The sequence below is a fragment of the Podarcis cretensis genome (genome assembly GCF_951804945.1).
Source record: "Podarcis cretensis genome assembly, chromosome: 4".
Taxonomy (NCBI): Eukaryota; Metazoa; Chordata; class Lepidosauria; order Squamata; family Lacertidae; genus Podarcis; species Podarcis cretensis.
The window spans coordinates 51,481,222-51,496,458 of record NC_137173.1 but is presented as its reverse complement, the minus strand read 5'-3'; the positions used below and the strand labels follow the sequence as shown (position 1 = coordinate 51,496,458).

At 39.4% G+C, this 15,237-nt stretch overlaps 1 protein-coding gene and 1 long non-coding RNA gene across 5 annotated transcripts in view; one reads left to right on the top strand and one right to left on the bottom strand.

The window, feature by feature from the left end:
• APP (amyloid beta precursor protein) overlaps positions 1 to 15,237 on the top strand; it is a 142,260-nt gene that overhangs the window by 81,158 nt on the left and 45,865 nt on the right. For 2 of the 4 annotated variants that reach the window (XM_079972043.1, XM_079972042.1), the window contains exons 6-7: positions 4,514 to 4,716; positions 12,052 to 12,219. In XM_079972043.1, the coding sequence (XP_079828169.1) occupies positions 4,514 to 4,716; positions 12,052 to 12,219 (371 nt within the window). The remainder of the gene's footprint in view (positions 1 to 4,513; positions 4,717 to 12,051; positions 12,220 to 15,237) is intronic. The other 2 variants (XM_079972045.1, XM_079972044.1) reach the window with 1 other exon arrangement.
• Positions 3,630 to 4,195, bottom strand: LOC307213884. The gene is made up of 2 exons (XR_013837776.1): positions 4,052 to 4,195; positions 3,630 to 3,956 (listed from the first exon to the last, which is right to left on the bottom strand). It is a non-coding gene; the product is annotated as an uncharacterized lncRNA (long non-coding RNA).

The following is a 15,237-nucleotide window of genomic DNA, read 5'->3' as shown; positions in this document are numbered from 1 at the left end:
CTTGGAAGTAAGTAGATTGTTCAGTGGAATTGGCAAGGCATAGAATTCTTGCCTTTAAGTGAATTTTGAACTGTATTCATGTTGCTGGTGTAATGTTTGAAGTGACTTAGTTTTACGTTGTTGCCTCATGCCAAGTGATCAGAAGTTTGGAGAAGGGGTAATCGATTCTAGATACAACCTTACTACTTCCAGCTCAATAGCTGAAAACATCTATCTGTTTCTTAGAGAGTCATTGCATCTTATTTATTTCTATTTATTTCATAAAATTTATACACTACTTGATTGTAATAAACCCCCTCAAAGCAGTTTACAAAAAAACCTATCACTTTTTGCTGCCTGATTTAAAATGTATTCCAATTACAGTCATACCTTGGGTTGAATGTGCTTTGGGATGAGCGCATTCGAGTTGCGCTCCACGGCAACCCTGAAGTAATGGAGCGCGTTATTTCCATGCTTCGCCGCTTTTGCATGCGCAGACGCTCAAAATGACATCGTGCGCATGCGCAGAAGTGCCGAAACATGACCTGCAGATGCACAGACACGGGTTACGTTTGCTTCTAGATCCCGTTTGCATCTAGAGGCACCACTGTACTAAGATGCAAAAATCTTTCTCATCCTGACGGCTAACTTAGAAAAAAAAACTTTGAAGGAACATACTGCTTTAGGATTTATTTTTTGTTAAGCTGACAGTTTTTTTTTAAAAAAATAACACAGATTCTAACCTTTGTTCATAATGGAATCTTAAACTACAATTCATTAGGGTTGGGTTTTAGCTTCAGTACAGTGAATTGTCATTAGCCAGACAAATGTGCTCAAGCTCTTAAATTTGACATTTTGTTTGTGTTTGATCTGCACATTTGGAGAATTTGTTTCAGGGTTTGGAAACAGAAGTTGGGCTTGAATTGAAGAATGGTAAAGGGCTTTGATTTCCTGTGCTGTGCTATATTCTTCTGAACATGCTGTTAGAGAGGAGTTCCTTGGCTATATTATATGGCTCTTTCAGTGTGACGTAGCACAAGGGATGTTGTGATGGTAGTTTATTTATTAAAGATACTAAAAGGAATGCTCTCGTGGAATGTTCATAATAACGTTACCTTGATTTGTGTCTATGCTTCATCATCTCAGAGGTTGAAAAATAGACTTTTACTCAAGTGTGGACTTTATATTTGCACTGCAGTCCTCAGTCATAGCAAGATATTTTAAGAGATCTGAGTTTTATGTCCTGTCTGGTGTTAGATGTTTGATGTTATATTTAACAGTGTTTAGCTCTGATGGCTTGATACTTAAGATAATGTTTACCTCATGTCCTTCAATCTTGCTATCGTTTGCTTTACACTCCCACTAGAAAATTATATTTGCAGACTGGGGAAAATTCTGGAAAGAGTTATCAGAATGATTGGGGAAGGTTTCATTTCTGGAATTATAAATTCCTCAGTCATAAATTCCTCGCGGTGTGCTTGTAGAGACGAACAGGAACTCCTTCCCACCCGAATCTCAGGAAAAAAGTTGAAGCTCTGATGAGTGAATTAAGTCACCTGACATAGCAACCTCTGATGATTTTCAAAACTGGCCTAATCCATTTATAGACCCCTCTTGGTAATTTAATAGACCATATAATTCATTTTACGTAGCTTCCTGCTGCTGTATTTATTCCCCTCCTTTATTCTTTGGCTTTCAAATTCAGTGCCAGGAAAACAGAGAAATGCAAGTTACTGGATCCGTCAGCAAGAGTGGGGGCAAGCATGGCCAGCTCTGCTCACCTCTCGTTGCTGCTTTCTGGCTTCCTGTGCCATTTGGAACCCTAAAAAGATCAGCATTGATCTTGCATATATTGGTTGCTTAGAAGTTTGTGTGGTATGAGAAGTGGGAACGGTTTTATTGCAGGCTGGCAAATGAGGCCCATAAGTTGCATCTGGCCTGCTCAGACTTTTCCTCCAGTGTGTGCAACCCCACATCCCCACAGTCTCCAGTTTACTCACAGGCTAATCATTCCTGAGGTGATTGTGAGGGAAGACTTCTCTGAAGCAAAAAAACTCCTCCCAAAAACAAAACTGGATAGGGTCAAGCTGGATAGGGTCCATTGTCATTACATTGCTGATACTTGAGATTCCTTCTTATTTCCCCTCAAGAATGAGGAGAGCATTTGCCCTGTGCATCATTTAATACGTTTAATAGGCTTTGGAAAACTAATTACTAGCACCAGCAGGTTGAGCCAGTTTACTGTAAACTAGATGTGGTTGCCTGCGACTCTTAATCCAAGCTCTGATTATTATCTGCTGGAGAGTGAATACTTAGGAATATCTGCCAAAGGAATTTATCTCCAGATGAAGCACTTAACAGAGCAATTGAAACCCCCAATCTGCCTTAGTGGAGGGGATTTGGAGTTGACTCCGCCAGTAGAGGGTCTTTGCCACCACAGAGATCCTACTGTACCTGCTGAAAGCATGAAAAACACCGGTGAAAGCTACCAGCCAGTATGAACCCCCCCCCCAACAAAAACCCCCACAGGGCATTCCTGGGTCGGAACTGTACTGGTTTATGTATGTACAGGAAGTAGCTGTTGCAATAGCTGAGAAATCTCATAGAAGAAGGATGCACAAATTTGGTTTACTTCAAAAGAAGAGGTGCCACCATGTAAGTTTAGGTTAGTATTCTCCCATATGAATGCTCACTGCTGCACCATTTAAGGACCAATAGATTTACCTCTAATGGATTATGTCCTGTGCCATTATGCATTTGAGAGTATATCCGAATAAGCTGCTTTTGAAAGGAAGCACGCAAAGATGCTATATTTGGAGTAGTCCTCTCCAGTTTTTCTAAATGCACAAATGTTAACTGAGTAAACAAGAAGATAATGTGTTATTATTTCAGATGCACATAAGCTGACAGATAACATAGACACATCAGTGGACTTAGAGATGCACCTAATGGCTTGGGTAATACAATTACCCTAAAGATCTGAGTCCTGGGATGATGGGCATTAGGAATCTTGGAAAACCTGGTAATGCTTCCTGTATATTTGTCCAGGTGGCTCTTCTCTGCAGACCCCCCGCCCCCTTTTAAAAATGACCGAGCAGTTGTATCTAAAAGCCCATCTTCTGTTTCAATATAAATAATATTTATAGCTTAACTGGATTTTGTATGTTAAAAATGCAAACATTCTGGCTTCCTGGCTTAGTGGCAAGTCAGCGTTGTTTCCTTAAGAGCAGGTGCCTGTTCTAGCCCTATTGTTGCCAGCCAGGGTAAATAATAGTGAGGCAGATAGACCAATGGTCAGCTTCCTTCTTAATTCTGAATGATTTTCTCTCTCCATTGTGGCCTTATATGAGATCATATAATTCCCACCCCACCCCCCTCTCTCTCTTCCATAACTACTGGCATATTATTTATGGTACTGATGTCTACCTTCCGTGTTATCTATTTCTTTGTGGGTTGCAAAACCTGACCCCTTTGAGGATGGGTCTGGGCTCTCTTAATAAGTGTGCCGCTACTTAGTGACAATGGTGAAGTTCAGAATACAGTAAATCTTTGTCCAGCTAGTCATGTTCAGATGTATGTCAAAGCAAGTGTGATTTACCCCCAAAGTTCTTTTCCACCTGGAATCATGATTCTGCTTGCTAACAAAGTAGCATGCTTATAATGTTTAGTTCATTTTTTGGCCGAAACGTATTTTGCTGTTGTTGTTTTTGCTGATTTGGATATGAAAGTATAAAGAACCTATGATCCTCCAAATGTTATCTCACTATCTCTGTCATGCTGTCCAGGCCTGATGTAAGTTGGAGCCCAATAGCCTCCTGAAGGTTGTAGGTTCCCCATTCCTGATGTAGCACTGTCCTCCTTTTCCCAATTTAGTGCAGTGATATAGCATCTGCCTTGTACGCAGAGGCTCCAGGCTTCATCCTTGGTGTCTGCAGGTAGGGCTGGGAAAAGCTCCTATCTGAATTCCTGGCGAACTGCTGCCAGTTAAAGTAGACAATACACAGTTAGAGGGACCCAGTGGTCTATCTCTGTGTAAGTCAGTTTCCAATGTTCCTCCATTCTGTTTACATACCTTCCTATGCTGAAATTGCCTGTAAAAGACATGAGTACAACAAACACATGTTGGTTGTACGGCATGAGCAGGATTATTACATGAGAACAATTTAACAGAACCCCAACTGCAAAGCATTTGCCTGGCTCATTTAGTTGGTTAGAAACAAATTCACTTTTATGAATACCATTTTATGTAACTTTCGTTGTGTGTAGCACAATGAACTTTCTGACCTGGCCAGATGTTTTCTAAATGTTCAGCCTCCCCAAACACAAAGCAGTGATTTCCAAACCTTAAGCAGAGGTCATAGAGTCAGCCATGCAATGGGAGGTCATGTAGTCTAGCATGGCTATTATTACACATTAAGTTCTTTTCTTTTCTCAGTGATCAGTTTAATAAAGGCTGTATCTGCATAAAGCTGTGAATTAATTGCTTTAAAAAACATATTGTGAGGAGTTTAACAGAATCCATTGCTGCTTGCAGTTATGACAAGATAGCAGAAGAACAGTTGACAGAGGAAGAGGACATTACAGATGTGGAGGATGAAAATGCTGATGACGACGATGAAGATGGCGATGAAGCTGAAGAAGAGGCAGATGATCAGTTTCAGGAAGCCACTGAACGAACAACCAGTATCGCCACCACCACTACCACAACTACAGAGTCTGTAGAAGAGGTTGTTCGAGGTAAGCTGTTATTTATAGAACATGAGGTCTAAGGAACTGATCTTCACAGTGTGCATATGCCCATTACTGCAAAAAATGTTCCAAACAGCAAAATATTCCAAGTTGCTATACCAATCATGCTTTTCCATTGTGATTTGCCAAATTTGTGTGCTACTCCCCGCCCCCTTTTGCTCCCCTCAGACTCCCAGTAGCAACCTAAATCATGTTTTGATGATTGTCATCTCTGTGCGCATGGATAAAAAGTGATTTAAAATAGATGTGAACTTTTAATTTAAAATAGTGTCAACCATGTGGTGAACAGTTTTAGTAAGGTATGAGATGGGAAAGGATGCATGTCAAGAGGGGGTTTGCTTGCTGGGTCATCAGCTTATATTAAGAATGAAAAATGTTCTTGGGGGTAACAAAAATAGATTGGTGGTTTAAGGACTCTCCCCTCCCCCCGCCTTTCTTAAGCTATCATCATTTAGATGCCAGAAAATGGTACAAATTTAGATTTACAGGATATAGTGAGAAACAAGTATACGATACAAGAATGGTCGCGGTGTTTATTTTGTTAGCATAATATGTATAGCACTTAATTGTAAAAAAAATATTTAAAAAATCTTGGGGGATTTACACTTCCTAGGATGCTTAGAAAGTTGAAGAAGCATGGATATTTTCCACAACAGAACAACCTATTCTGTGTTCTGGATACTGAGTATTTATGAGAGAGGGATGAACACATATGTAGAAATGAGAGCTTTCAGTACTATTATAATTTTGTTAGTCACATTTATCTCTTTCCTTTCCTTCAAGTAGCTCAGGTGTGGGGACCCTTTGCCCCCCCCCCCCCATCCTGCAGATGTTGCTGAACTACAGCTTCCACCAACCCTGGTCTTTGGCCATGCTTGCTGAGACAGATGGGACTTGTGTTTATCAACATCTTGAGGGCAAAAGCACACTAGAGAGAGCTCAAGGCAACATACAGACTCCTCCCCTCCTTCCTTTTCCTTGTTGGCTTTAACCATGATTTCTCTTTGCACCTGTATCAATGGTAATCATGGTTCATGCTACCTAAGAACTCAAGTGTTTTAGTTGCTTTTGAATATGTTTCCTATAGATGTTTTGCTATGTTGTGTATTATTACATTGTACTGCATTGTTATTAACTGCCTGGAGTACGTAATTGGAGAAGAGCAGAGATACAAATTGGCATGACAAATAAATTACCAGGTTCCATAGTGTTGTCAAACAAGATTCAAGACTGAAGTTAGCATTGATGCAGGTGTGCTGATAAATCACAACTAGTGTTGAGAAAGGAAGGAGTCGATAGATCAATTCTGGGGAATGGAGGAAGACATTTCTGAGTCTGGTCTATTCCCAGTCACTTATCCAAGGTTTTGAGCTTAGCAACATTACCTCTGCACTAGGCCAATTAAATAAAGCAGTGATGGGAAAGTAGCTTACAACAAGTATGCTTTGAATAGAGGAGATCCTAATTGCATTTTAGTTGAAATGTGGAAAAACGATCAAATAAGTATTACTTATTCAGACCTCTTTTATTACTTCTATGTGTATTGAACCATCTGGTGGCTAGCAGGACATTCCATGGAACTCCTCATTTGCTTTGTTGCTAGATATATATTTTTATCCTACTTTTAAACTCCAAATGCAGCAAAAACTGTATTTGGCCAGTGATCAGGCTAAGGACCTGACATAAACAAAAATATATTCCATTAGGACAGATGCAGATCTCCTGCAAAAGGACATTCAGCACCTTGGGGGTCAAAACAAAGAAAGTGCTTTCCCTCATTCCCGTCAAAAAGTTGTTTTAAAGAGACCTCAGTGGAAAACACAGTTGTATGTGTCTCCCATACAGTCTCCCTTCCTTTGCTCAATCAATGAATCTGGGTCTGATCTTGTCTTCCTCGACAGAGCAGAGAAGGTAGGCTGGATATTGAAGAAGGAGAGTGCTCACAGACCTCCCTTTCTCCACATGGGAGCACCAAGAGAGGAGGGAAAACAAAGTGTTGTTCAAATGGAGATCCCTCCACATGCCACTCACGCAGGGAAAGATTGCAGCCAGTATATTTTTCTTCACTGTAATTTCCCCTCATATTTAATAAGCAGGAGCCAAACCTCTTCTTGCTAGAATGGAACACACACAAAATGCTTCCATTTTCAGGAACATTGCAGTTTAAATCCTGCCTGGAGAATGACAGGTGGCAGCCTGTTATTTCTTGCCCATCGGCAAACATATTATATGAAAGGTGTGTTCTTAACAGCTGTTCTGCTTCAGTAAAGCAGGGATGGTGGTGCAGGAAGAGAGAATGGCTTCACGTAAGAATGTTTTCCTGGGAGACTAGTAGTACAACTCTTCATTTCTATAAGCATCGTCATGAGACAAGCGTATATCTGTTTTTAGAGGCTCTCAATAGCATCGGGGGACTGAGTCTCTGCTGCTAATGCATTGGTTTTCTTTTAGGTTTGTACGTTTAGCTAGCATTCAGTCTGCACAGGTGCTATTACTTGTGAGCTGCAGGTTGCTGATTTCTTTCCTATGGCAGATAACACAGTTGCCCACAGCCCTTGTCACTCCCTCAGAAGTCTTTTCAAGGACCTGAAAGTGACAAGGCAAGAAGACCTAGAGAAATGATAAGCAAGGAAGTAGAGGTGCATGCTGAGAAACCGTGATCTCGCCACAGATCTAAGTCATATTGGCATGACATTTCCAGAGACAATCTCTTTTCCCCATGCATTCACAGATAGGTTTGCAAGGAAGAAAAATGACAGGAAGCGTCCTCAGAAGATGAGACATTTTTTAATACTGAATGACCATCTTTCATTCTGATTCTAGGGCTATTTATTGTACTTTTGCCTACCTGTGTTCTGATCACACTTTAATCACCAGCCATTATAAAAGGTCTGCTGTGTGTCACAGCTGCTTTGTTAGATGTCATGTCACTTTGGTATTAGGAATATTGATGAGAGAAAAAAGTGAGTGCCATTTTATAAGGTCTGGCTGAAGCTGAGCAATGTGTCTTGGTGCAGCCATTTCCTGAGTTCTTTTGTTCTTTCGTGATAGTTGTTACTCAGATGCTTCCTTTCTCCATATATATGCAAATAGCTTTTTTAAGGTTAATTCCCACCTAAAGGGAGATACTGAAAGGAAGCTACAGGATATCCAGCCATCTTGTAAACACAACAGCCTGTAAGCAACCATTTTGCAGCTACGGGAGACTTCACAAAGGTCTGAGTCATGTATTTGTATTTACTGGGCTATCCTTGATTAATGCCACTAGTCCTGTAGATCTGTCATTTTTAATTCACCTGTTGGTGAATATGGTTGGTGAATATAATATGGTATTTTGATATTTGTGAATTATTCTTTATTCCAACTACTGTAAATATAGTTCTATATACTCGCCTTTTTTTTTACTATCATTCTTTTGTCCTTGTATGACTGTTGGGAACATTAGGAAATGGATATTGTCAGAGCTGTTAGCAGTTCTATACAGTTTGACTTGGAAGGTCATTTCTGTTGCTTGTTTTTATATACAGTGGTACCTCGGGTTAAGTACTTAATTCGTTCCGGGTGGACCTCCTGCTGCTGGGGCCTCCTGCTGCTGCCACGCCGCCACCGTGCGATTTCTGTTCTCATCCTGAAGCAAAGTTCTTAACCCGAGGTACTATTTCTAGGTTAGCAGAGTCTGTAACTTGTAGCGTATGTAACCCGAGGTACCACTGTAGTGCCATCAGTTTACAGGGCACTTTACAGAGTAGCAACAACAATTGGTCCGTATCCCAAGTGGCTTACATAAAGACACTGGTATTTCCATCAAACTTGAGGGAGAGATTTCACTTACCATCTTAAAGTTTGACATGGGTAGAACTGGATCCATGTGTTTAAAAAAAACAGGGTGTATACAATCCATTAACAAGAGAGCAATTTATGAATGTAATGCTCCTGGCCATTAAATTATGTAAGTCTGCCGATTTAGGTAAAATAAAAGTAGTGCTCTTTCCTTTGTGCAGTGCAGGCGGTACTCATTTTAGGCACATCCAGTCGACCCATGGTTGTGGACGTGCGGGTCCTTTTGGACCCCGAAGAGGGCAGGATGCACACCAAGAATGCTCGCAGGGGCTGGGAGCAGAACCCCCATGCAAAACATTTGCTGCCTGGAGCTATTTGATCCCTAGATTTGAAATGAATATTTCAGGAATACAAAACAGGAGTTCTTAAAGTATAATATGCTAACTAGAAGGCCATGGGTGATAGCCAAAGTGAGTCATACAAACAGATTGATTGAAAGTATGACTTAATTGGATGTTGCCCTATATATTCCAGGTGCACTATATTAACTGCTAAATTCATGTCCTAATTATTCTTTTTCGCTGAATTAAAAATAAACATTTGGAAGTGAAATTTAATTTTAATTATTTGTGGGTACAGATTATAGTTTTAAGGTATTTACCATCGTAGAAATAATTGTTCTATTGGACTGGAGTCGAAACGAATAATTTAATTTTCTTTCCTGTAACTGCCTGCTGGGAGAATATTGCCATGGTGTAGCTAATGCCTAAGCTTTATTCTTTAAAATGCGTGCCAGCTTCACAGCTGTCTCCAGATAAATTTGAAAATGCCTCTTGTGTAATTAGCTTTTGTCTTTGGGTATTAAAATTAGTATTTGGCTTCTGATTCTAAGTGTATTTTTAGAAAAAATAATTTTCTTCTTGGTAAAATTAAACTTGGAAGTTCTGTTCAGGGAATATGTCTGAAATTCTATATCCACTTACCTAGAGGAAACCCCATTGAGCTTAGGGAGGCTTACATCAGAGTAGACATGTATAGGATTGTGCTCTAAATTATACACAGTGCAGTCTTGTACATTTTTGCTTAAAGGTAACTCCTGCTGAGTTCAAACCAACTTACTCTCAGGTAACTTTGTCTGTACTATACACCATATAAAATTCCTGCACAGTCAGGTACTAGCTTGCCAACTTAAGAGACTTGGTCTTATATATTTTCAAAACTGTTGTGTGGTTCTGCTAAGACACCTACATTTTTTTGTCCTCTTGTGTTGTACATTTAGACATACATAACACAGGGCCAATTGGATGCTCCAAATAAAGTATTCATAATATTCCGATGCCAATTCATTTGCTAAACCCCTAAGCAGTTTACACATAACAAAAATCTAAAAGAAAAATATATAGATACAATTTTCTAACTAAAGAAACAAAGGAATTAAACAGAAATATGTCAATAAAACATTTCAGTAAAATATCAGTAAATAAAACATCAGAGCAGTGTGATGGCTCTTATGACAGATGTAGACACAGTTGCTCTACAAAATGCAGTCTATCATGTACAGTACCCAATATACCCTAAAGTGCCAAAGGTGCCACATACCATTTAGGGCTGAATATTTCAATATTAATTTTATTTCTTGACTGTGTCTTTTCCACTTTTCTTTCAAGGGAGTCCATGACAGCAAACATCAAAAATGTAAAAACACCACCACCAACCACACAATTAAAAACCAAAACATCTAAAAATACTAAGAATGTCTAAAAACATGCAAGATACTCAGATACCCTCACAGCTAATAATCTCAGGGTTGTTAGGAACAGTCATAAAACACTTGAGTGAACAGGAATGTTTTTAAATTCTTCCTGAAAGTTAATAATGAGGGAGACAGATGCAGTTCACTAAAGAGGACATTCCAGAAGTGTGAAATGGCCACAGAGAAGGCGCCGTCATGGTCCTGTGCCAATTGGGCAACACCAGAAAAAGGTGGCATAACATTACTGCTTTTATATGAGATGCACACAAGGGTTCTGTGTTTTCCTAGTATTTGTAGCAGTGAGCCAAGAACCTTGACGTAATAAACCATCCATTAATAAACCAACTATTAGGAGGGGGATAGATTAGTGTTGTGTCTGAACCTGGGATTGCGTTTATTCTGCCTAAACAAGCCAAGCTTTCTAAGCCAACAATAGATCATAGTTTAAGGCGAAACAAGCCACCCTCCTGGATTTGGATGCAACTCTTAAGCTATCCCCTTCCTAAATTGTTTGCCGACTCAGCCGGGAAGCAGTAACTGGGTTTAACCTTAGGCTGAGGTTCTTTGCTTATTGTTACATGTGAACCTGACCACATACAATCTTACCAGGCACAGTAGCCCTTCACAATTGGTCCCAGTTGATGTGAGCAGACTTGCCAAGATAATCTTCAGAGTACTGGAGGAATATGGAAGGACTTAGCTTATAGTGTAAAGATGTTTGTAATTTTGCAAAAATGTAAGATCAAATGCATTTTGTATGAGGTAAGATAAATATCCTAGGTAAAAAGTGCGTTGAACGTCTCAGCAACCATTTGTAAGTGGGGAGGGAAATTTGGCTTATTTACAGTTGAAGTGATTTGAAAGACATACTGGCTAGCAGGTTGATTATGATGTAGAAACATGCAGTGATAGGATGGAATAATAATAAAATTATGCTCCTAAAAATGTTCAGGATAAAGATCATAGCAAACTCTGCTTCCATGAGGAAAGGGGAAAGGAATGAGAACTGAAGAACTGCCATTTTATGTTCAGCCATTTAATGTTCTGCAGGTTTACAAAGGAGTATGTGTATCTGTATATATATATGTATATATATATTTCCTGTTTGGAACATTATTGGTAAAGGGCTACAGATATGTACACTGATGCATAATGGAATTCTAAGATGAGCATATAGATTTTTATTTTTATTTTTTACATTTTTAGTTCAGAGGCAGATATAGTAGCTAACCTAAATAACAAAATCCATTTAAGCTTGTAGATGTGTGATGTGTTTCATTAGGACATGCCCCCCTGTCATACACAGAAGCATACAAAACTGGATACCTCTTGTTTTAAGGGTCGTTATTGAGAATGGGACTATACTGGGAGTAACTTCAGCTGTCCTGCCTTCATCGGTGTATCAGTCCTTTCGGCATAGGGAGAAATAGCTTTCACTGTACTTCAATTTTGTCTTCTGAGGAGTGATTTTATAATGTGGCAATGCATGAGCATTTCCAAAGTAAATAGTGTACAGTTCAGGTCCTCCCTGATGGGCTTTCAGCGCTCCACTGAGACAAGAACCAATAGCTTGAATGGTTTGAATCCGATTTGAATTGTGGGACTAAAAGCAGTTGGTTTTTGAATGATGTAACAAACATGTAGAGAGACACCTAGTAAATTAACCTCTTCCTAGGGTAATTCCTGGTCTCCTAGGGCTATGTATATCACTACAAATAAAGGTATGTAGAAGAGCATTGACAATTCCACTTTCACGCTAAATATAGTTCCTCCACATCTCCTATAATTAGAGGTGTGCTCTGAACAAGCTGAGACTGGTCCTTGCCGCTCAATGATCTCCCGCTGGTACTTTGATGTGACTGAAGGAAAATGTGCACCATTCTTTTACGGCGGATGCGGTGGAAACCGAAACAACTTTGACACTGAGGAATACTGCATGGCAGTCTGTGGCAGCGTCAGTAAGTGGACCTCTCCAGCCTGTGGCAGTCTCTCTCTCTCTTTTCTATCTTGTGCCACTTTGGCTGTGCTGCTTAATTCCCCTGGGAGTGGGCCTTTACCACCACTAACCGTACATCCCTCTGTCAGCTTCTCTTAATTGCTCACATCTTGTAGAGTGTGTTTGGCCATTAGTACATGTGTCTCTTTCTTTCTATTCAAGCTTGACAATTGGCGACTTTTGTTTTCCCATCTGTGACTTGTTATAGGCACAAGGTAATGGAAGCAGGGAGATGAGGCACTTGGAATGAGAGTCTCTGTTGTAGGACTTGCTTTAGAAATGCATTTGCTCGTGTGTGTCTGTGCCTTTGTTCTCATGCACGTACAATGCATGATTAAAACAGAAACAGCCCACAAGCCTGTAAAGCTGCCTTTGGTTGTTTTATAATTGTTTGCTGTCCTCTTTTGGGAAAACACTAGACATGCATCAAAATGCCAGGATGCATATATTCACATTATAAACAACAACAACAAAATGGTTCCAGTGGAAAAAGTTACTCAGTTTGCTTATATATTTCCTTTTCCTTTTATAAAACAGATCTCTCTCCCCCCCCCCCCGGTGGTGATAAGGAAAGTGTCTGTTTCACACATGTGTGCACATTGTTTTTGTTATTTTGTACATTGGGTAGCTAGCAAACAATTGAACGTTTGTGTTTGGACGTCACAATAAACACTGGGAACAGGCCTCTGGTTCATGGAATTCTCCCTCGCCTCTCTTTCAATACAGTCACAAGGAAGAGATTGGAAACTTCCACTACTTCTTTTGATTACCCATAGTTTAGTATGTTGCCCAAACCCTAAACTGTGGTAAGTCTTTGATTTGCAGAAACATTTGGTTTGCAGAAACATCAACATTATTAGCTATAGTGTGCTTTGTTGGACTATTTGTGCTAACTTTTCAGATCATCTGGACTGCTTTATTCTTTGGAAAGTTGTATGTCCCATTTTTCAACACAGTCTTCTATTGACACCATCCTTACCCCACCCCAATTTCTAGCAGAGGTCTCAAATTGTTCAAATATTGACCGTTAGGGTGGCCGTGGCAAAGATCTGTCCAAAGGTCTGTAAACCAAAGGTTCTAGGATATATTTTAAAAAATATTTGTATGATACAAAAGCAAAAAAACCCAACAGCAGATTTGTACAAGATCAAAACAAACAAAAATGTACATTTGAGAAATATATTTAAGGTAGCTACACAGCAGACATCATATAGTACTGTGGGGAGATTGATTAAAATTGATAGTTTTTATAGTTTTAAAAGCTGAAAAACTGAACTGTGGTCTGAACCAAATAAGGCATATAATAGCTTTGATGTAACTGTCCTGTTGTCTCAGCTCTGCCTCATAGAATTCCCATGGGCGGGGGGACCTGAAGAGAGAGAGCAAATCGAATTACATAAACACAATTCCAGCCTTTTCTTCTCAACATGAAATATAGGCTGCTTCTCTTTCTCTCTTGTCTTCTATCTAGCAAGGGATATTTCACCTCATTTTCATCTAAGATAACTTTAAAGGTTAAGGCTTCTCACTTTTATACTGAAACATGTCACACTACTTCACACCTTCTGTGACAAAGGAAAGCCTGATAAGTTGCCCCCTCAGGTAGACTCTCTGAAGAGACTCCAAATCTTGAAGCACATCAAATTAAATTCAACCAAACCAGTTTTCATTAAGAAAATGAGTTATAGTTGCACTATTGGGTCAAATCTGAGTAGAAACTAGAGAGATAATTCAAACATGCATCAGTCATCCAATCTATAGTATGAACTAGTAACATTCAAGACCGGCTGCACCAATTAATGTTTTTGCAAATGTGAATTTGCCCTGAATCTCAAAGGTCCATTTACTGGAGCCGATGTATGACAGACTGAATTCTTGGTTTCCAAGACACTGAATTAACGATAGAACCCTCAGTTGCTTCCTTGTCAGCTCAATGTACTTCCTTCTCCTTTGGGAAGAAGAAGGCCTAGAAACCAATACCGTTTCAGACAGTTTCTCACCTCAGATGCTTTTTCAGCATAGTGTTCCTGAGTGAGATAGTAACCATTTAATCAAGAGCACACCATCATACATCATAAACTTTATATCAGAGTAAAATGCTGTTTGAAGGAAAACCACCCCTCATGCAATCTTGACATACTGTGCTCAACACTAGAGACCCCACAGTGCATCTCACCACTTTCAGAAGCATAATTAGTTGGGGTGTAAGACAGCGCCTTTTCTAATGTGGCACCCATGTTGTAGAACTTCCTTGAAAATTTTGATTGACAACCTGTCTTTTAAGCATCTGGTGAGTGGCTAGGACCTTTTTATTTTGCTGATCTTTTAATGTGGATAAAAGTTTGTATCCCAATTTTCATGAGGAATATCTCTCCCCTCCCCCTTTGATTTTATTGTTTGAAATTTGTTCTAGTCATTTGAATAGTATTTACTATGCAGTATTTATTTTATTACCTCTTTGCATTTAATTTATATAAAGAAACACAAGATATACACAAACAGTATAACTTTTTCATAATTTTTATTTTATTTCTCTAGTCTTGTTGAAATTAGCTAGCCATCAGGCATTAGAAATGCTAAGCAACGTTTATTTTAGCAAACAAATGAGATAATGTCAGACCTGGGTGGATAACAGTGAACTTACTTTAAATATTACCTTGCATGCATGCATAGAATCCACTTAACCTTTAGTTTCTCCCCCACCCCCCTCCAGTAGAATTTAGAGTTGAGGAAATCTCAATACTATATTTCAGGGTGGATTTTCCCCCCACAACTGTTAAAGCACAGCATAATTAAAGATAACTTAAAAAGAAATGCATGCTGTGCACCTTAAGTGTGATTAATTGTATGGGTAATACATTGTTGTTTTTTTGTGTGTGTTAATAATGTTGCAATTATGAAAGGGGTTGGGTTAACCTAGAACATGGCTGGATGCCAATAATGGGGCTTACACACACTCAAATATTTGCCTTTAAAACCT